Raw genomic sequence first — 20,691 nt, 5'->3', positions numbered from 1 at the left:
CAGGAGTTCCACAAGGCTCAGTCCTTGGACCACTGTTATTTCTCTTGTATATTAATGATCCTCCGAGTAACATAAATTCCAGTATACGACTTTATGCAGATGATTGCGTTTATATCAAGTAATCAACTCGCAAAACGATCACCAAGTTCTCAACGAATCATTTGCTAACTTCTGTTCCTGGTGCAGTAAATGGCAGATGAAAATTAATTTTAATAAGACTGTTATACTAACCTTCACTACCAGCATATCCTCTTCCCAGTTCTGCTACTCGTTTAACAACTGCACGCTGTCTAGGGTAAATAATTACAAGTATCTTGGCGTTATCTTCGACAATAAATTATCATGGGCGAAACACATAGACTACATAACTGCTAAAGCCTTAAAAAAACTTGGATATTTACGTCGTGTTTTAGCTAAAGCTCCTAAAGATACTAAACTCATTATGTACAAGTCATTAATCCGCCCAATAATCGAATACGCCTCACCCGTGTGGAACCCGCACAAGCAGCTCGAAATTAATAAAATCGAATCAGTTCAAAGAAAAGCCATTCGATTTATATGCCGCTGTTACGACAGACATTTTTCGCCCACCTCTGCTTTGCTGTCTCTTAATCTAACCCTACTTGCCGAACGCAGGCGCATCGAGTCGTTAAAATTGTTACATTCTGCCGTGCACTCCCCTTATAGCGATACTCACTTCACATTTTCGAGACCATTATCAACGCGAAGCCATCACTATCTTAACCTGACATCAATATTTGCCCGAACCGATATTTTCAAATACAGTTTCTTTCCCCGCACCATAGAGTGGTGGAATGCCCTGCCTGGCTCTGTTCGTGCACAGCCGCAGCAGCAATTTTTGACAGTGGTCTAATCGCAATAATCGCAATAGTGTTCACGTCATCACTGTCTTCCCATTGTATTATAGTGTATGGCGCCTCTGTAAAATATAACTGTTTAAATTTTGCTACTGTATGTGTGTTGCTTTCGATGTAATTAATATGTATTATTTGGTTTTCTTGTTTTATTTTTCCTAACCCGGTGTAGATACATTACACTGATCCCACATCTGCATTGTACAAAAACTTTTGTACCCACTCCTGCTATAACCCTCCCTGGGTTGCAGTATTTTGAAATAAATAAATAAATAAATAAATAAATAAATAATGCAGAAGTCGGAACCCAACTAGCTGCAGTGTGCATTACAAATTCACATTATGGAGTTTTGTTTATGTACTGCCCAGTGGGCCAAGACGCATTAGCCGTTGAGTTCCTGACTTTTGTTTGAGGTAGAAAGTTGCTTTTTCAGAGAAGTGCTAGAGTGTGTTGTAGACACAATATTATTTGGGGTTTAATTCGCTGACGCTACACCTGAGCTATGCAGCACACCGTAGTGGAGGGCTTAGGATTAATTTGGACGACCTGGGTATCTTGAATGTGCGAGGAAATCTTGACATGTGCGTGGAAATTTCGGTTTTTGCATTAATCTGAAAAGTGGCCACTGTGGATGGGAATCGAACCAGCGTTCTTGGGATCAGCATTACAACGCACTGAGACACTTTGGCGGGAGATTCATCTGGCCTATTGGAAAATTTATTCTTTCGACACAAATTCCACTTATCGATAGTGCAACCATTCCCTCATTTCTTGTTACACACTATCTGACAAGCTGGTTGCAGCAAGGCAAAGGGAGTTGTGGTGAAGTCTGTACAAAGTGCGATAAAGTACCGTCACATTGTACGTTCTTTTTGTTGATTGCACAAGGAGCCGACTTTCCATATCATGTGACACACATGTTACAGGCACTGCGTATTTTATGGTCTTCTTGTTAAATTGGGCTTAATGCGGAAACGCAAAACCCATTCTCTCTTGATGAATTCATAGCGCAAAAAGGACGAGGACAGAGAGAGAACACACAACACAGCGCTAACTTCCAACTAATTTTATTTCACACAAACGTACATATATGAATCCCCAGCCTACCCGCATTCTCTCATGCACACTGTAAATTAAAAAAAAAGGTAAACACGCACTAAATATGCCACCGGGCACCCTCCTGTGCTGCGGCAAATCAGTGCACGCCATGTGCTAGGGTACTTCTTGGAAGCCCTTGGACTGGAGAAGGGCAACTGCCCGTAGCATGCCCATCAGGTGGTAGCAGGCAACCTTTCCTGCCGCATTCACAGTTCCCATCGGCCGCTTCCCCATGCTTCCCAACTGCGGCTATCGCGCTGTGAGGTGGTGCCGCCTTTTTCTTGCGGCGGTGGCAGTGAGCTCGGACGAACACGAGTCCACGGCAGAAAAGAAGCGTTCACAATGTGATGAGTACTCTTACTATATACGTGCTACAAATGATACAACGTATACAAGCCCAGATGCTGCAGTATGCGCCCATAACCATACATCGTTTGTTAATGGTGGTATGTCTTAATGCCGCACCACCTAAACTACTACCTCTCTCTTTTTTTTTTTCGCTCGAACGTTCACCTCCTCCTCCTCTTCATTTCCTCACCCCCTCCGCCTTCGAATTCTTACTTCCCTGCTTCACCGGCATGAGCCCCCGCCACTAAGCAAGTTTAGATGCAGCAGATGAAAGGCCGCAGTTATGACGAGTCTGTGCTCGTGCTTCTGTGCTGCAACACCGCGTTTCCTCTCCTCATAAGGGCTGGCGCATTCGAAACGGGAGACTCGATAAGAGTTTTTTCACAGATCAGCTAGAAGCGGAAAGCAAATGTTCGGGTTCCTCATGACTCATCTGCTCGTGTAATCGCGTACGCAGGTTGTTCGCACGGTAAAAAATCTCCCCAGAATTCACCTCTCCGCTTGCACGGAAGCGCTGTAACTCTAGCATGCCGCAGGAAAATCCGTAAACCGTTAGCAGCCGATCGACGGAAGGAAACACTGCAGTTTTTCGTTATGTCAATCGGCTGCTAACCGTCTACGGATTTTTCTGCGGCGCGCGTAAGAATGCTTCAGTTGTCGCGTTGTGAACACGGCGAGAAAAAAAAATTACACAGAAATTCAGAGAATCATCTACTAATGCGTAGCATTCACATGCCGCTCCTATTGAGTGTGAGATTTTTACAGCCAAATTTTTGCGTTTTTCTATATCTTGTCCGACCAGTTACCTCCATTTACGTTTTTATAAGCATTAGAAGTGGAACATTCGCGAAATCTGCAGTATTGTGGAAATGGCGTTATACGGTTTGCTTTTTCCGTAATTGCTTGATGTTTTTATTATTTTTAGTTTTTTAAAACTACGTCTGACCAGCTATTTACGTTTACGTTATTATAACAATCACATTTGGAATTTTCGCGGAATCTCCATTATTGTGGAAATGCAGTGCGGTACATGGTTCGCCATTTCAGTAATGTTTTTATTTTTTACGTTTTCAAAATTTCGTTCGGCAAATAGTCTCTGTTTACGCTATTAGAACGATTACAGGCACAACTTTTCCGAAATCTGCATTGTTGTGGAAATGCAGGGCGTTAGACGGTTCGCCAGTTTCCGTAATTGTTTTATATTTTTTTTATTTTCTTAGTTTTCCAAATTTCGATCGACCAATTATCACCATTTGCTCAAGTATAACGATTGCGCGTGAAACTTTCGCGAAATCTGCAGTATTGTGGAAATGCCATGCGCTATACGTTTTGCCATTTTCGGTATTTTTCTTATATATTTCTTATTTTGTAGTTTTTCAAAATTTCGTCCTACCAAAATTTCGTCCTACCAAGATAAAATGTTCTCCCATCCGATGATAAGGAAAACAATCTCACCAGAACTTGCCATGCTATCTCACGAAGAGCGAGCGGGCGAGAGAATTAAGACTTCCAGACTTTCCTTCACCATGGCCGCGGCGCACAGTGTTACCAGCAGCCACACTGTTGACACCTTTTTGCAAGGGGTGGGCGCGCAGTTCTTCCTGTACCGGCCGCGGATAAGCGTTTTTGTCCGCAAGCAACCCGCCTTGGCATCGAAAAGCAATGCAGTCCCTTTGGTATTATCAAAGAACTTTTCCCTCGTGATCATCCGCTTCCCGAATCTGTATATATCTAAGGATTTCTTTGTATCCATCCTCTTTTTCCAGGTCGTTGTCTTTTATTCTTTCGCATCATTTTTTATTGCGTTGGTCGTTTACCCTGCGCTACCAGGTTTCATTTACTTTGTTCTGAGCCTCCTGGTTTTTTTCCTCTAGTGTGTGTACACGGTTTTCATGTAAAGATACGGTAACACTCTGGCCGCCCACCAGTATGGAAGCGGCTCTGGCCGCGACTCAGTATTGAAGCGCCATCTGGGAGGACTGACGGTAAGCAAGGCTGCCAGCCTAATGACGCACTGGAAGTTCGTTTGAATACCCGCTCTTGTGACTTAATGGCAGGCGTCACGAAAACACTATTTGCGAGTAAATCAAAACGTTAACGTAAATTGAGCAATTTCTCAGTGAATACGGCATCGCGTGCTACCGGACAAGCGCTGGGGGCACGGTTCGCAACCCCAAGTACTGCGACGTAGTCTGGCAACATCAGTCAAAACAAACAAAATGACGTCGCAAAACAGGTCCGCCGTCGCAGCTTCGCTTGCTGCCGTACTAAGATTCTTAGACGGCAGCGTTGATTCTTGTTGTTTTGGCGAGGAAGAGCGCGTGATTTCAGCCGACGACCTTATCTTGATCGGCGCCCGTCAAAGATCGGAGCTACGAAAACGCCGAGATCGTCGCTATGTTCATGCAAACATCGTGTGTGACCGAGGAACCACGTCGCATTTCACTCAAGAGAGGCTGCCTCTCTAGCGAGCCAAAAATCGGAGAAAGGCAGTGCTCGTGCGCACCAGGGCTATCAAAGAAGTGCGAGCACCTTGGTGCAGCTCTCATCCACTGCTACAGGTAGTTCGTGTAGTTTTAACTACTACTGTTCAGGCTGTGATAGAACTTCGCCGTAGCCTCATGAATAATGATCCGGTGAGAGCACAAACTGCAGAAGTAATATGAGCCCTAAGAAACAGGTCAATTAGAACACTTTCGGTGTTTTGTTTGTTGCCATTGCGCTCGTATTGGTGGCGATAGGTGTGCTTAGAAGCGCAGCACCCGCATATGGCTAGACTAGACGAGAGCGCGTTCGGAAAAAAATGCGGGACACGTGTTCTGTTACATCTGGGCTGATTTTTAGACTTTGCGTTGTATTGTGTGCTGTCGAACTGCGTCGGTTATGTATCGGGCTGTATTCCGGATTCTGGGGAAATACAGAAACGCCGTAAATTAGAGGTGTGGCCGTTTAGCTCGCGAATTTCGGTAGTATCGATAGGATGAAGTGTCGGTGCTTCATAACCAGTTGCGAAATGAACGACAATCGCCGTAGAATTTAAGCAGATTTTCATGTCACATTACATTAGCAATGAATTCAGTAAGTTTGGTACATGCTGTGTCATTGTCTGTACTTCTACAATGCCACCCGGTTTTTTCCCACTGGTATACCTGCCTTCGGTTTGTTAAATATCCCTATTATAATTTATGTCGCAATATGTTCACTTTAAATGATTTGAAACAAATATGTTGTCAATTTACAACTGTGTTGCTCTAATATGTATAAGGAGTCAGTTATTCTCGTGTTTGATTTACGTAAGTTGACTTTCAATATTTTTACGTGTTCCATAATTCAGTCACACGTAAGGATCAGGGCACACATTCACATATTGCTATGGAATAAAAAAGTTGTCGGTAATCTTACCTCACGTTGTCGGTAATCTTACCATTACCTGGCAGGTAAGTCACTTTCTGACCTATGCACGTTGTACAACAGAGCTCAAAGTAAACATCCTACGAGACTTAACTCAGCAAGTTTAGCAACCGCCTTGCTGGGGCGTTTCGCAGTTAGCTGTTAAATTGACTCTTATTCTTGGCATCTGGTTGTAGTCGCATGCTGTAAAAGCGTTTAAAAACTCGTGACTCCACTGAGGAACTTATGCATGATTCAGTGCGAGAATCAAGGGGACTATTTCCAGAAAATAATAGAACTTTGAGTTAACTTGGTTTGTTCTACCAGAGCTCGCAGTCCTACAAGTGTGCAAGGGTTGAGTTAACAAGAGTTGAGTGGAGCTATTCATGAATATCTATTTTCTGTAAATGTAACGCACACTTGAGTACAACTTGGTATGTAATAATCAGTGTTTCTGTTGTTTTTCAGGCATGGACTGTTCATGAGCAACTGCTTTGTTCTCTCAATAAGCCGTAACCCCACTCTAGCAACCAGTGAGGGTATCCGGTGAAGGAATAACACGCTAACCATCTAGGGTGTAAACAAATTTGTTTACAAGTGCTCCTGATTTAAGTTGAGCAGCGTTGTAAATTATCACACTAGCTTGAGGGGCCGGTTTTGCAATGGAAGTACGAGTGTCTTGTTCTTGAGGAGTGAAAGTTGGTTCCCGTGCGCATCCTGCAAAATAGAGAAAAGAAAAAAAAGGAAGTTGTGGTGCCAACTGAGCAATACTGTGTTTTCATCAGGTAACTAGCAGAAAGAAGCTTTGTACTTTACTGTGACCATGAATATGACAAACAGCGTTGTTTTTTTTAAAGGTTCACGAGAGAGAGAGAGAGAGATAGATAGATAGATAGATAGATAGATAGACAGACAGACAGACAGACAGACAGACAGACAGACAGACAGACAGACAGACAGACAGACAGACAGACAGACAGACAGACAGACAGACAGATAGACAGATAGATAGATAGATAGATAGATAGATAGATAGATAGATAGATAGATAGATAGATAGATAGATAGATAGATAGATAGACAGATAGACAGATAGATAGATAGATAGATAGATAGATAGATAGATAGATAGATAGATAGATAGATAGAACGATCTTTAATAAAGTCTGGCGATGTTATCCGGCCTAAAATGCCTAACTTGCTACTCCAGTTGATGACGTGATGAACATGATGATGATGATGTTGAAGAGCTTGATGCGCACAGAGACGTTGAACTTTTTTACAGAGACTGGTCTAGACCTGCGTGTTGCAGGTACTCTATCATAGCTTTTGTAGCCCGTAAAGCACGCTTGGGGAATGCCCGCAGTCCTAAAACGTACTTTAATGTAATGTCCACGGAAAGCGGCAGTCCCAAAGACAGTGCGAGGGACACTCTTAGCGCACTAAATCGAGCACATTCACAGAGCAAGTGCTGGAGGGTTTCTCGCACATTGCAGTGCGGGCAGAGTGGCGACGTAGTCCGTTTCACCTCAAAGAGGAAGTTGCGTGTGTATAAACATTCAACCGCATGCGGTGTAGAATGGCTTCTACCCGCTTGGAGAGTTCTGGTGGCATTTGGAATTTGCAGTTTGGATCGATGCAAGATAGCGGCGCGTACGAATGTGATACGTCATCCCAGGTTGCTCGCTGCATGCTCCATGCACGCTAGATGCAAGACCCGATGCATCTTTCCTTGGAGAATGGGATGGATATTGCCTATGCAGGATGGGTGTGCGCAATGGATGCAGCAATGTCCGCCTTCACTTTGCCAATTATGCCACAATGGGCTGGAATCAATTGGACTGCTATGTGATAGTGCACTTGTAGAGCTTGGGTAAATGATTGCGTGTATGTAAGACACAAGCTGATCTTTTGGAAATGACGCTAGACATTGAAGATTAGCCCTGGAGTCTGTGAAGATAGCCCACTCTTGTGCGGGCTGCTTGGTGATGTGAGCGAAAGCCAACCTCCGAGATTCAAGTTCTGTCCATAGTTGATGTTTGGTGACTGAGCATATTGGCACTCATGTTGGTGCGTAATGACGGCATACACACCCAGTTAGTGGATAATGTGGATGAAACTAACCCATCTGTGTACACATGAGTGTGGACTTTGTATGTCCACGAAATATAGCCCAGAGCGAAGAACGTTACGGCGGGAGCCGGAACATGCTCCTTCCTCGTGATGCCGGCCACAGTAGCCGTGACTGGCATGGGCAGGAACATCCGGGGCGGGTGCTCAGGAGGAGCAGGGTCTTGATATACCTTTGACAGAAATTCACGCACTTCGTTCACCCAGCTTGTCGCTAAAGGATGGTCCCGCTATCTTGCCACGATCCGTAGACGCGCACGAAGCAATTTATGCGTGCTTAAAGCGTGTAGCGAGAGCAGCCTACATTCTGTCAGCGTTCCGATGGTAGAGGTTGTCTTCGAAACGCCAATGCACACTCGGAGGATTGGAGGTTGCATACTCTCTATTACCTTGACAGTTCCTTTTGATAGAGGGACCAAAGCAGGGTTACTGTAACGCATCAGGCCAACGCAAACCGAGCCCTTGTTATATCCGGAGAAGAGAATTGACTGAACAGTCGCCAGTGTTGGTGGACAGCATACGAAATATGCGGGCAAATGAAGTAGTCTTGTCCTTGGGGGGGGGGGGGGGGGGGGGGGGCAAACATGAGGCGACCAGGTGAGATTACTATCAATTGTTACTCCCAAGAATGGTTCAGGAGTCATCATCTTGCTACAATTTTGGTCGATGGGGACTTCAGGAGTCATCACCTTGCTACAATTTCGGTCGATGGGGACTTTGCCGTCATCACAAAAGAGTCATTGCTTCACGGAGTCGATTTCAAATGATCTACATCCTGCACCTTAATATGATGTGCCAAGGGCTCTGTGACATATTTGAAGGAACAACTAAATATTAGCAGTCAGAAGAGTGACTCGACTTACCGTAATGAGAAAACCGAAATATTGGAAGCACTGATCAGGCCTAAAAAAACTCTGCTAAACATTTTATGTGTTGCTGCGCAATGTTGTAGCAATGAGCTTTGTTGGATGGATGGATAGTTCGAATTATTTGAGGTTGTATGAACGCTCAGTACTCTTTTAAGATAACAGCAGGTGCAATTCGCTCATTTCGTTATTTAATAAGTTTTGGCGGCGCAACGCAATTGACATCAGCTTCGTAACGCGAGGAAACCAGGCTATACCTAGACCAGGGGAAGCGGTCATGTTTTCGGAGCCTCTGTTTGGGTGCGTGACGCCGTGACTCCGTACAAGCTACAAAGACAAGTTGGGCCCCTTAAGTACTCCGCACTTAGCCCTACAGGACAGAAGCTCACAGTAAACCTATTTTATGCAAAGAATCATCTCATTATATATACAAAGCATACTGATGAAATGGCTGGCATAGCCAAACTGTCTTGTCACTTTTTGCGACAACCTTCGGTAGCTCATTACGACAGATAGATAGAGAGAGTAAACTTTATTAAAGAGAAAAGAGCCAAGTTGTCGGTTTCCTCAGTCCAGGACCCCGTTGGAGCGTCCAGCCAAGTTACCCCAGTGAATCAGGTGAAGCTGTTCTTCGAAGCTCGAGCTGGCCAGTTCTCCCTCCCACTGCTCAAGCGAGGAGTTAGAAATCGCGGGAAGTGAAGGGTTGAGCTGGCACTCCCACACCATGTGGTATAAAGTGCAGGACGCTTTGCAGAATGGAAAGTGCGTGTCGTATTGCATAGGCCAGATGAAGTGCAGCTTACTCACACGAGGACAGATGTTCGTTTGCAGAAAACTCTAGCAGCACTCCTCTATCTTGCTGAGAGAAGTGTGCGCAGGGGAAAGCGTAACCCGGCCCAGCCTGTAGAATGGCGTGAACTCCTGGAATGATGTCAAGGGGATGGGCGTCTCTAGGCAACTCTCTCGCGGCGCTCGGCTGGTTAGACGTCGAACAGCCTCGTGGACAAAGACATTTCCGCGGAGAGAAGTGTGAGCCGGTGTCTAGACAACCGATACCCTTTCCTTTGGAGGTTTCCGGCTCAAGATCTTCATTGCGATGTGTGAGATGAGGCCTTGGAGGTAGTTCCTACACGCTGACTGAGAATCCGTGATGATTACTTCCGCAGGTTTTTCCGTTATCGCCAGTGCTATACCTACCTCTTCGGCCTCTAGCGTCGTTACTTTCGGTAGAGTCAGGCTTCGTGACGTGGCTGCCTATCTTCGTTACGGTCGCTACCATGGCTGCGTGTGTTGCATAATCTTCGGCGTCAGTATAGTAAACATTTTAGTTGAAGCCATATTTTTTCTCCAGGGCTCTAACTCGCGCCTATCTCCGTCCCTCATGGAGCTACGGGAGCATGTTTCTTGGAAAGGGGGCCACTGTGATGTTTCGGCGTAGTTCGCCAGGGATATCTTGTGGGGATTCTGGAGGGTGATCATGGATGTTCATGCCCAGTCTCAGCAGAAGGGCCCTGCCCGCATCCGTCCTTGATAGCCGGTAGCGCTGAATGAGCAGGTGGCCCTCAATCAGCTCGTCCACAGTGTTGTGAAGCCCAAACTCGAGGAGACAGTCTATGGAGGTGTAGGACGGCAAACCCAGCGCTTGATTGTACACCTTTCGCAATAGCCCATCCAACTTGTTCTTCTCAGTCGTAGTTAGTAAAGTACAGGGAGTCACATAGGTGAACCTTGAGACGGCGAATGCCTGGACAAGTATGAGTGTGTCAGCTCTCCTTCATGCCTCTTGATTTTACCATGATCTGGCGAACCATGTGAGCATTTGAAAGTGTGCAATCTTGAGAGGGGCTTGGCGTCTGGACAGAAAGTCCCTGACGTAGGTGTACGTGCGGGTTCCACATCCGTGTTCATTGAGATTAGTCAGTATGGCTCCGTGATTGACGTCGTCAAAGGCCGCTTTTAAATCAAGCGCCAGCATGGCCTTAGGTTTGTGTCTTTTGGCGCGATCTATGATGTTATCCTTCAGTTGCAGCAATACACCTTGCGTCGACAGGTGCTCCATGAACCCATACATGGTTCGTGGCAATTGCTTCGTGTCTTCGAGGAAGTTTTGCAACCGGTTGTGCACGTCGTGTTCGAGCAGCTTCCCGATACACGACGTGAGCGATATTGGCCGTAGGTTTTCGATGCCGGGCGGACCCCAGCGGATTTCCATTCGAGTGGTATAGTTCCGCACTCCCAGCAGCCAGTGTAGTAGCGCGTGAGGGATGCGATAGAGGCCGCATCTAGGTTGGTCAAAGCTTTGTTTTTGATTTGGTTCTGACCTTGCGTGGTATTTAGGCGGATTTTCTGAAGCGCTGCTTTTACCTCAGCCTTCGTAATGGGCGCACGCAATTGCGGGTTTGGATGTCCGTTGTAATCAGGGGCCGCGTAAGGGGGGTACGTGGGCAGGTATTTCTGCTGCAGTTTGCCGAGCAGATCCTCTTGCGATCCCTTGAAGTTGTGCATAATGGTCTGATTTATCTTGGAAGTCACGCTTTTGCCGTTTGCAGGATAAGTGAGGTATCTCAGCAGTTTCCAGGTTTTGGATGCGCTTTCCAGTTTCCAGGTTTTGGATCCAGGTTTTGGATGCCCCAACGTGAGATCCGGGAACGTGACTCTGGACACACTATTGCCCAGGCTGGTAGGTGCAGTCCAGTCGTTGAGGAGCATGAGCTCGTGCTCTTCACTGGAAGCCATGAGTTCGTTTCCTCACCTATTTGAGTAGTGGTATCCCCATACCGGGTGGGCTGCGTTTAAGTCGCCTAAAACTAGTAAGGGACATGCGTCAGCCATCTGTACTGCTTGCTGTATCAGACTGCGGAGCTCCGACAGCTTCCTCTTTGGCCTGCAGTATAGGTTATGAATAAAAATGCTATTTCCTCTCCCGGGTTTATGAGGTATCAGCTCTGTGAGAGTTCCCTGCGTTCCGGATTAGCGTAGCGTATGTTGCACTACCGTTCCTCTCTTGCTGACAAGCGTGTTAGTGTCACCCCGTTGCGGGTCAACGTGTGACGTAGCAATGGAGTCCGGTATACGAGTTGGCTTCTTGCAGTGCGATCGCATCCCGTTTGTCTATGGACGACTCAATGTACGCTGAGAGTATCCCAAGTTCTCCTTTGATGCTTCTCGCGTTCCATTGCCACTTCTTGCCTCCCCTTGCGGCTATCCATGAATAGGTCGAGTGAGGTCTGCCTGGTCATGGGTATATTGCGAGGACGGACGAAGATATGGCTTCTCCCTACGTGAAGTTCACGCCGCTGATGCGCTTTAGATTTCCAGTGCGTCTAGTCTGCTTAACATAAGGGGGATGGGCTGTTGGAGTTTAGCTATGCCATCCGTCATGGTTTGCACCACTTCATTTAGCTTGTCGGTCAGGTTCTCCTATCCCTTTGTTTTCTGCATCTCTGGCGTCTCACTACGTGTTGGCGTGTCATTCTGCTTGTTGTTGTCATCTATCTTGACCGCTTCTCCGCTCCTTCGCTCGTTTACGGAGGGGGGGGGGGGAGGGGGGTCGGTTTCGCCTGCGAGGCAACCAGAGCGATTGTAGCTCTGAGTATTGCTCTTTCTTTCTTAAGGGCTTCCATTTGCGACTATAGCTTATTGCATTCCTCACATTTGGGCTTAGGGAGTTGGGCAATGGCAGGACAACTTGAGACAAGCTCACCTATGAAGTCTCGGAAGCTTGAGCCCTCAAGTCTCCTCAAGCTACTGGTAATTATTATGGGATGTATATCTTGCCAGTTGTTTTAGGGAAGAATATACAGCGTTGTTCTAAAGCCATTCCAAGTGTCCTGTGATGACGCCTGAATCACGTGAGAAAAAAACAAGCTTATTTTGCCTAAGCAGCATTTCAAAGCAATCGTAAAGTGCCAAATGAATATAACGCATGCGGCCACTTTCACTTTTCGGGTTTTGGGGGTACTGCACCTTCATTTCATTCTTTCTGCCGCTGTGAAAAATCAGCGGACGATTCAAGCTCCGGGCGGTTTCAAGCCACGGGTGCTTTACTGCTGTCCGCTCGTTTAAATGGGCACTTTCAGTTTCCTACAAAATGTTCGGCAAGGCAGGATTCTCGCTTAAAAAAAAATGTACATTCGATGGCTGAGTATTCCAGTGCGGAGAACGTTCGCATGAAACATTCATACTGTTAGTTGAGTCTGTCACGCGAAATGTAGGAGAGCCATTAGTAATAAGAAAATAGGCCCATTTATTACAAATAAATAACGGGTGATCTTCAGGGTGCGCTGAATACATAAATACAAACAGATCTGACTAGGAGCGCGTGGGCTTCATCCGGGAGCAGCGTCCGCGCTGATGTTCCATGAAGGTAATAAATAGTGAGCAACAATGAGAAACTATGCACGCGAAATAAATAACGAGCAAGAGACGACTGCTGCAGGGGCCGCTGGTTGGTGCGCAGTGGCCATCATCACAGGGAAACGGTTTCTTCAACGCGAGCCGCACACGATGTTCACAAGCGAGTCTTGCTTGGTCGTGGGCACAACACGGCCGGACGGCTCGTGAAAGCCGCCCGTTTTTGTTCCGTTCCAAGCCTGGTAGTGTACGACGCGGCCCCCTTTTCTCCGCCTAGGCGTGGTGGCCCGTCACCGAATGTGGCTTTACTTGGCTCGGCACTCGCACTCGGTGTGGTTGTCGAAGACGAGCGTCTCCACCCATAGGCGCCGATTGTCGCTGTGGGGCCCGCGCACGAGGAAGTGGAGGGTGATCGTCTCGATCGTCTTGGGCTGGCAGGGCTCCTCGGTAGCGCAGCAGCCCGTGTCCGGGGCGCACCGGTGCACCAGCGTGCAGTGGGGCACGTATTTCTGCGCACACGAAAGGAAGAGAGCAGTACCGTTATCCAAGGCTCGCGCACTCCACAATAGGCGTTTATCAAAGAGCAAGCACGTGCGAGAAAACCTGGGTAGAAGTTTTCAATGTGTTAGCATTCTTAAATGGCTCGCCGCAGAAATATGCCCGTCAATCTGTAATGCGGGGAACGATTCGCTGCATAGGTATATATGGGTCATTGAATAAACTGGCCAACGGTAGTGCACGTAGATTCAAGGCGTATTTAATAAAACGCCCTTTATTTGATGACCCTTGGGACTTCAAGGCAAACTGGAAAAAAAGTATCCTACACACTAGTTTCTGAATATTGCCGCTCGTGAGTTGCTGCAAAATTATTTATCTTAAATGCGAAAAGCTTCTCTGTACCTCATGGGAACAATACTACTACTGACGGTATTTAGGATGACAGTACCAGACTTGAGGTCTTCGGGTTTCCTTTATGGTAGCACTTATAATGAGTAAACTATGACAGCAGGTGCTCGTGTTAGGGTTTAGAATTCGTGCTAACCCATGCCGTTTTGACCAGATTTATTGATTGATAGGCTTTACTGAGTAAGGGTCTGGGAAAAGGGGAGTATGGGGCGTTGAAAGGTTTAATCGTTATTGTCGATGCTTGCTTAAAAGGCAGTTAATTTCAATGTTTAATCATAATGCGTCTGTATACTATAGCCAGGCCACGCGCACGTATTTCTAATATTTTCCCGACATGCGCACCGGCGTTATGAACGAAAAATACAACTTGCGCGCCCGCTGCCGACACCCCGCTTAACTGCGCCGCTGTCACCGCGCAATTAGGCGTCTTGTTTCGGCACGCAGCGCGTCAAGGAGCCTCGCTCCACGGAGGAACCCACCCGCTTGTTGTGGGCCCTTGGAGGGGGCCCCTTGGGGTGTTTACTCAGATTCTTAATGTAGAAGCATTCCGCGAGGAAGTTTTGAGGCCGATCGTATCATGTGCTGGTGTAATGATCCCAAGTTCAAAACACAGGCGAAGCTCCAAGACGTTTTTCTTTGTTCTCGTGGTGGGTTTTTCGGGATGTCTAAGGAGAAGAGGAGGGAGGCCTTGAATTGGGAATTGAGATCCTCAGAACCACTACCCTATCTCTACGCAGAACGGGTGGGGAAGGGTGGGGGAGAGGGTAACGATTACGATTTCCGTAGGTGTTCGAATATACAAACCACCCCCTCACCAAGCCCCCCATGAGAACGTGCCTGGTTCAAGATGCTTGTTTTTCTATGAAGCGCTTCATGGCAGCGTCCCTCATGGTCCTCACTAAGTTTACTACACTTTAGACACTAACGAAACAGAGCCGCATTCATTACGCCACGAATGTTGTCGGGGCGCAGTTTTGGCTTCTCGATCGATTCCCGACGATCGACACGACAATATATTTCTTGCAGTTATTAATAAACTGATCTGTTTCTGTTCTGCATCATGCAGAAGAAACGCCCGTATTTTTCAAAGCAGAAAATAATTCCGTTTGACGTGTAACGGAGAGAGCATCCGTACACTGAGGGACGGAGCGCACTTTCATTAAATTACGGGTGTATTCTTTGTTCTGCATCAAACGGAACACGGCTCTGTTTTATTACAACCATCTGGTCCGTAATTTGTCCGTAAAATTACGGATTGTTTTTACCGTGTAGGGACTGGAACCATCACCGCTGCCGCGGAGTACGCATGCGAGCAACAAGTTCGAGACCGCTCGACCAAAGCAGAAGCAGGCTTCGCGTTGGAGTGTCGCTTTCACCTGCTGTGACCCGGGCGTGGCCACCACGCTACCATACCCCGTTTGACAACTGCCCCTTCTGCACAGCTCCTGCCGCACAAGCTGATGCGGACCACTTAATATGGGCGTGTCCTGCATTAAACTCAGCCAAAAAGCGACACCTGAGAGGCACAGGCCTCCATCCTGGAAGACCCCCCGACCTTCAACGGGGACTCTGGGGACCTCATCACCGCTCCCTTCTTGCCTTCCTCCTAGAGACGGGTGCCCATTTCTACCTGTAAATAGGTTTTTATGCCAACGGGTATTCTATCTCAAATAAAAAAACGACGGAAGAGTGTGGTTTTAGCTGTAATTCACATACGCTGTACCGCGTCGGACGTAACCCAGCAACCTACGTGTTTTTAAATTGGCGCCGCGTATCGTAAAACGGACTATTGCAAAAAGGTTGCAGGCTAATAGGGCGTCTGCATGTTTTGGCTCCGCTACCCGTCACGTTTTTTTTACGGTGAAATACGTTTGACGTAACTTCAATTTAATTTTCAGGTTACAGCGGACGCAAGTAATTTTTGGCTTCCGGTGCGTCGGACGCAACACAAAACATGAGGTTTAAATAAAGTCGGACGATACTTTAATTTAAAAAATATCGCACCTTAGACCGAGTCACCCGAGTTTTAACTGGGGTCGTTATACCGGGCAAGGGTTAAACAGGAAAACACGAAACGGGATGGGCGTTTTGTACCTGGTTGAAGCGGCAGGGAACAATCGAGAAGGTTCAAATGGGAACGGGTTCAAATGGGAACAGGCGAATTGGGAAACGGCGCAAAGGGAGGGTAGTTTTGTGCCGGGTGGAAACTGGAGGGAACAAGCTGGAAAGATGAAATGGAAATGGGTTCAAACGGGAAACTTCCAATTTATGTATGTCGACTTTCCTGGCCATGAAAAGCCTTACGTACGGACCGGACACACAGTTACTAATTTATCGGCAAGCTCTAGTTCCTTTTTAAAGCGAAAGCTGTCTTAGTAGGACCAATGGCATTCTGTCAAAGAACTAAGGCATTTCCCCATAGACAGGTTGGTCGAATGAAAAGCTCTGATAAGACCTCTGGACGCACGGCGCGTGCGTGAAACCAGACTTACAGTGAGTCAAAATGGTTACTTTGCAATCGCGAGAAAGGAACGACTCTAGATAAGACAATAGACACATGGATCATGAAGGAGGACTACAATAGTATATCTTTATCTCATAAACCACGTATCGGAATACATTTAGATCGGTCGTAGATGCGTTTACTTAACCCACAAAAATCATCGCATGTGTCCGTTCTTCGTTTGCGACTTGGGTCTTTGAAAGCTTGACGATCGATTGGATGTATTTTCAGCGAAGTTTGGACGCACTTTTAGCTTTCGCGCTTCTCTCAACATTATTAGGAACGGATGGTAATTTTTATTTTCTTTTTTGGGGGTTTTTGCTTCATTCCGCATTAGAGAAAAATGAATGAACTCCATAATAGAGCGCCGTTTTTCCTTTCTTTCATTGTAAGCGTTCTGTGCATGCAAAAAGCTCCCGTTTTGCGCTTGGCGCGTAACTCATTCAGAGCTATAAAATCACAAAGAACTTAAAACCATCATTTCACTTCCCAGTTTAATACCCTTAACATTAATTTACAGCGAGTATTTCAGTAGGCGAGATTTAAGTTTCCCGCCAATCCGAATATCCCGAGATTTCATTCCAAATTCGGCGGAAACCTCGACGTGCTTCGCAGCGGCACACATGCGGCGAGAAATAAAACGTGCGCGCGGTGCACAAGGTCGAGTAATGGGTAACACAAGCGCACTCCACAACAATCTCGCCGAACCGCACGCTCGTGGTTTTGCCGGCTCTGTGCTCACAAGCATGTTATTTGGCACTTCGGCGCTGCAGATTTGACGGCGGCGACGAGATATATCATGTTATTTCACCTTCGGGTTATAAGCTACCTATTCATTGCGCGTTTATGCACTCCTAGCTGTCGCAGCGTTGATACATAACGTCGCGTGTATATTGGCGTTCGCATAGCTTTCTTTTTTCCCCAGAAATATAGAAGGAGAAAGCACATAAAGCTCGGATGTTTGTCAAGCGTTAATATCGAATCCAGTGCGGCTAGATATACGAAGGCGAGGAAGGAGTCGGCAACGCATTCTTCCTTTCTTGCCTTCTGTCACGCTAGCTAAAATACAGAGCGAATGTTCGCGTTTCATCCAGCGGGTGCAGGGGGGTGCAGGACAACAACCATGGAAGGATCATGGGGGGGCGGCCACTCACTTTGCTGGAACTGTCATTCAGGCAGATGGTCCTCTGCTGGGGGAACTTGCAGCGGGCATCCCGCAGCACCCTCCTCTCGTGCTCTCTGGCCAATGGCATGTCGGGGTCGCCGTACGGCAGGCACAGTCCCAAGGCGAAGCAGGCGCACAGGACGAGCAGCGCCGTCCATACCAGTCCCCTCGTCACCTGGTACTGTTCTCTGGCCATGGCTAGTGGGGCGGCAGGTGCGGCTCGTGAGTGCCGGTCGTCGCTTTGTGAACGAACGGGCACCCATGATGCTTTTAAGCGGTCCTGGTTACCGGGATTGCACCCACCGCAGGTGCGGCTGGCAGACTGCTTCGCCGCCGGGACTTCACGCCGGCGTCTTCCGCCGCGTGATATCAGGATGGCCGGGAAGCCCCAATCAGAGGAGAGCCTCCTTGCGTCGTGCGGCGGAAGCTAGTTCACACTAGGGTTTGGCTGTTCGGCGCGATGTTCCGCTGTTCACGGTTGCCGCTCAGCTGCGTGTCGCTGCTCGGGGACGATGATCGGGCCTGCACGCTTTCCGCATCTTCCGCAGTCGGTGCTTCTCGAAGCCGGACCAACCAGGGGAGCGGGTCGTTTGATTGTGGCGGCTGCGCAGCTACGCGAGGTTGCTTACCTTCTCCTCCACTCGTACGGACTCTCACGGGCGCGCGATGTCGATAGAGGTTTCGCGTTTCTTGCCTTAGGGCCAGCGTTTAGACTGCCGTGCCCCCATCGCGAATATGATAGCGTCACTTAGTGGGGCGTGCAGGGGCACGGAGCCTAGTGTCCCCATGGGGAGAGAATGGCGGCCACCACCATTGCCAAGTTTTTGGGGCGATACTTCTCGTTTTTCTCTGCGCACAGCCAGTCTGGTTGGAAAAGCAAATGGACGGACTTCTGGGAAATCATTAGCTATGACCGTTTCGAGTGGGTCGTTTCGGAGCTTAAACTCCTAGCGAATGTCCCCCTAAACAAAGGGGGGCTTCTGTTTTTACCACGGCGTGGCCGAAAATCCCCCAGAAATAGTTTACTGAATAGTGCCCATTTCTCATTTATGGCGCAATTACTTGACTATGCTGCACCTACCTGTTCAGGAAAATCATTTTGGTTCCAACGTCATATGGGAATGATCTAGAGTGAGAATAAACTTCCGTGGCTCGTGATGAGAATCATTTGTGCAAACTTTAGTTCTGGCCAACAGCACACCGCACACATGCGCCTTCTTTTTTTTCAGTTTTCACCTGCTTTTACACACCGCGGTGGCTGACACGAGTACTGACACGAAATTTCAAAGCTGAGATCCGCTCTAGCAATCAAGTACAACGACAACACAAATAGGTGTCTTTGCATGGCACATACCCACGTGGGGGATTGGCCAGGAATCGGGCGTGAGAAGGGCTAATGCACCCGCTTAAAGGAGTACTGACACGAAATTTCAAAGCTGAGATCCGCTCTAGCAATCAAGTACAACGACAACACAAATAGGTGTCTGTGAATAAATGCATCTTTCTTTCTTTGTAGTTGTGTGTGTGTGTGTGTGTGATCTCTCTTTCGCGAACATTACCGAACCGCGCAAATTCAACTCGTGCATTCGCACTTTCACATTCTTCCCCTCGGGGAAATGCGGGGAAATTTTTTATATAGTCACAGCTAAATCTACCCGTCTAAGTCCGGTGTAATATTCATACTTGTCAACATTGTTCAAGAAGAACAAGACATTACGCAAATATAAGACAACAAATTAATACAGAAGTGATATTTCCAGTGTTCCTTTATAAAAATCATACATGCTTGACTTCTGTGAAATTAAATACTTCATCAACTGCAGAAAAAAAAATTCACGCGCGTCTTCGCCGTACGGCAGCGTTGGCATCGAGACACCCGGTTTGGAGCAGTGGAACGCGGGAAATTTAAAATGATTTAAGCAAAACTTTGGGGTCTTTACCTTGGGAGGAGCGTGACGCAAGAGGAACAATAGTAGAGGTGAGCGGAAAAGCGAAGGGAGGCATTTACTTGGCAAAATTTGATAAAGACTATCGTCTTTTGACGACATTTGCAACGAAAGAAGCAGATACGTGGCCAATTTTTTGATGGAGGCGGAAAGCAAAAACGCCCGTATGTGCGATATGTCAGCGCACGGTAAAGATCCCCAGATGGTCGAAATTAATCCGGAGCCCACCACTACGGCGCGCCTCATCGCCTGCGTTGCGTTGGCGCGTTAAACCCTACAATCAATCAATCAATCAATTGGATTGGATTCGATTGGATTGGCTTGGATTGGATTTGATTTGGATTGGATTGGATTAAAGTGGATTGTGTTAGATTGTGTTGCGTCATAGCCGCGGCAGACGTGCTGGGGCCGGCGCATGTGCAGTACTCTCTCTTCCGCGGTTTCCTCTCCTTCGGGCGCGCTGCGCATATAACCGCTGTGCCATTCTCCGGCGAAGCAACATCCACGCTTGACTCATAAACCTAGAGTCCACGCCGCTTTACAAGTACGCCAACGTCGTCATCGACTGGGACCGGCTTACGCAGTCCCCTCAACGTTATGCGCGCTATAAAACGCGGTCCCTTCGCCGCTCCGCCTATGTGTCGCATCTACACAGGGGTTCCGGCGAGGGGTGGTGGTAGTTTTTTAATAAAGATTTGTGTAATTTTAATTCTGCATCTCTGGCGTCTCACTACGTCTTGGCGTGTCATTCTGCTTGTTGTTGTCGTCTATCTTGCGCTGCTTGTCCTCTTCCCCGCTCGTTTGCGGGAAGGGGGGGGGGGGGGTTGGTTTAGCCTGCGAGGCTACCAGAGCGATTGTAGCTCTGCGGATTTCCATTTCTTTCTTAAGGACTTCCATTTGCGACTGCAGCTTATTGCATTCCTCACACGTATGTGTGTATTTAATGTACAATAGAAAGAAAGGAAGTTCCACTAATAGGGGAAAAATTCTCGCCTAGGGGCGGATACCGGAACGTCTGCTGGTGTAGGGAAGGTGGGATAGGGAGGAAAGAGTACATAGGAATAGGGGGATAGGGTAGAGGGCTTACATGAATATATAACACATCGGCAA

The 20,691-nt window shown here is 47.4% G+C and overlaps 1 protein-coding gene across 1 annotated transcript; it reads right to left on the bottom strand.

The window, feature by feature from the left end:
• Window positions 1-13,007: 13,007 nt before the first annotated feature.
• On the bottom strand, window positions 13,008-18,005 carry LOC144173183 (uncharacterized). The gene is made up of 2 exons (XM_077701693.1): window positions 17,625-18,005; window positions 13,008-13,570 (listed from the first exon to the last, which is right to left on the bottom strand). Exons 1-2 carry the CDS (start codon window positions 17,829-17,831, stop codon window positions 13,367-13,369), a joined length of 411 nt encoding a protein of 136 aa, XP_077557819.1. The 5' UTR covers window positions 17,832-18,005; the 3' UTR covers window positions 13,008-13,366.
• Between the last annotated feature and the right edge of the window lie 2,686 nt (window positions 18,006-20,691).

Source organism: Haemaphysalis longicornis, unplaced genomic scaffold (assembly GCF_048455015.1).
Source record: "Haemaphysalis longicornis isolate Haplotype H1 unplaced genomic scaffold, Haemaphysalis longicornis Haplotype H1 scaffold_1, whole genome shotgun sequence".
NCBI lineage: Eukaryota > Metazoa > Arthropoda > Arachnida > Ixodida > Ixodidae > Haemaphysalis > Haemaphysalis longicornis.
Note: the sequence above shows the minus strand (reverse complement) of the source record. Positions and strands in the feature narration are given on the sequence as shown.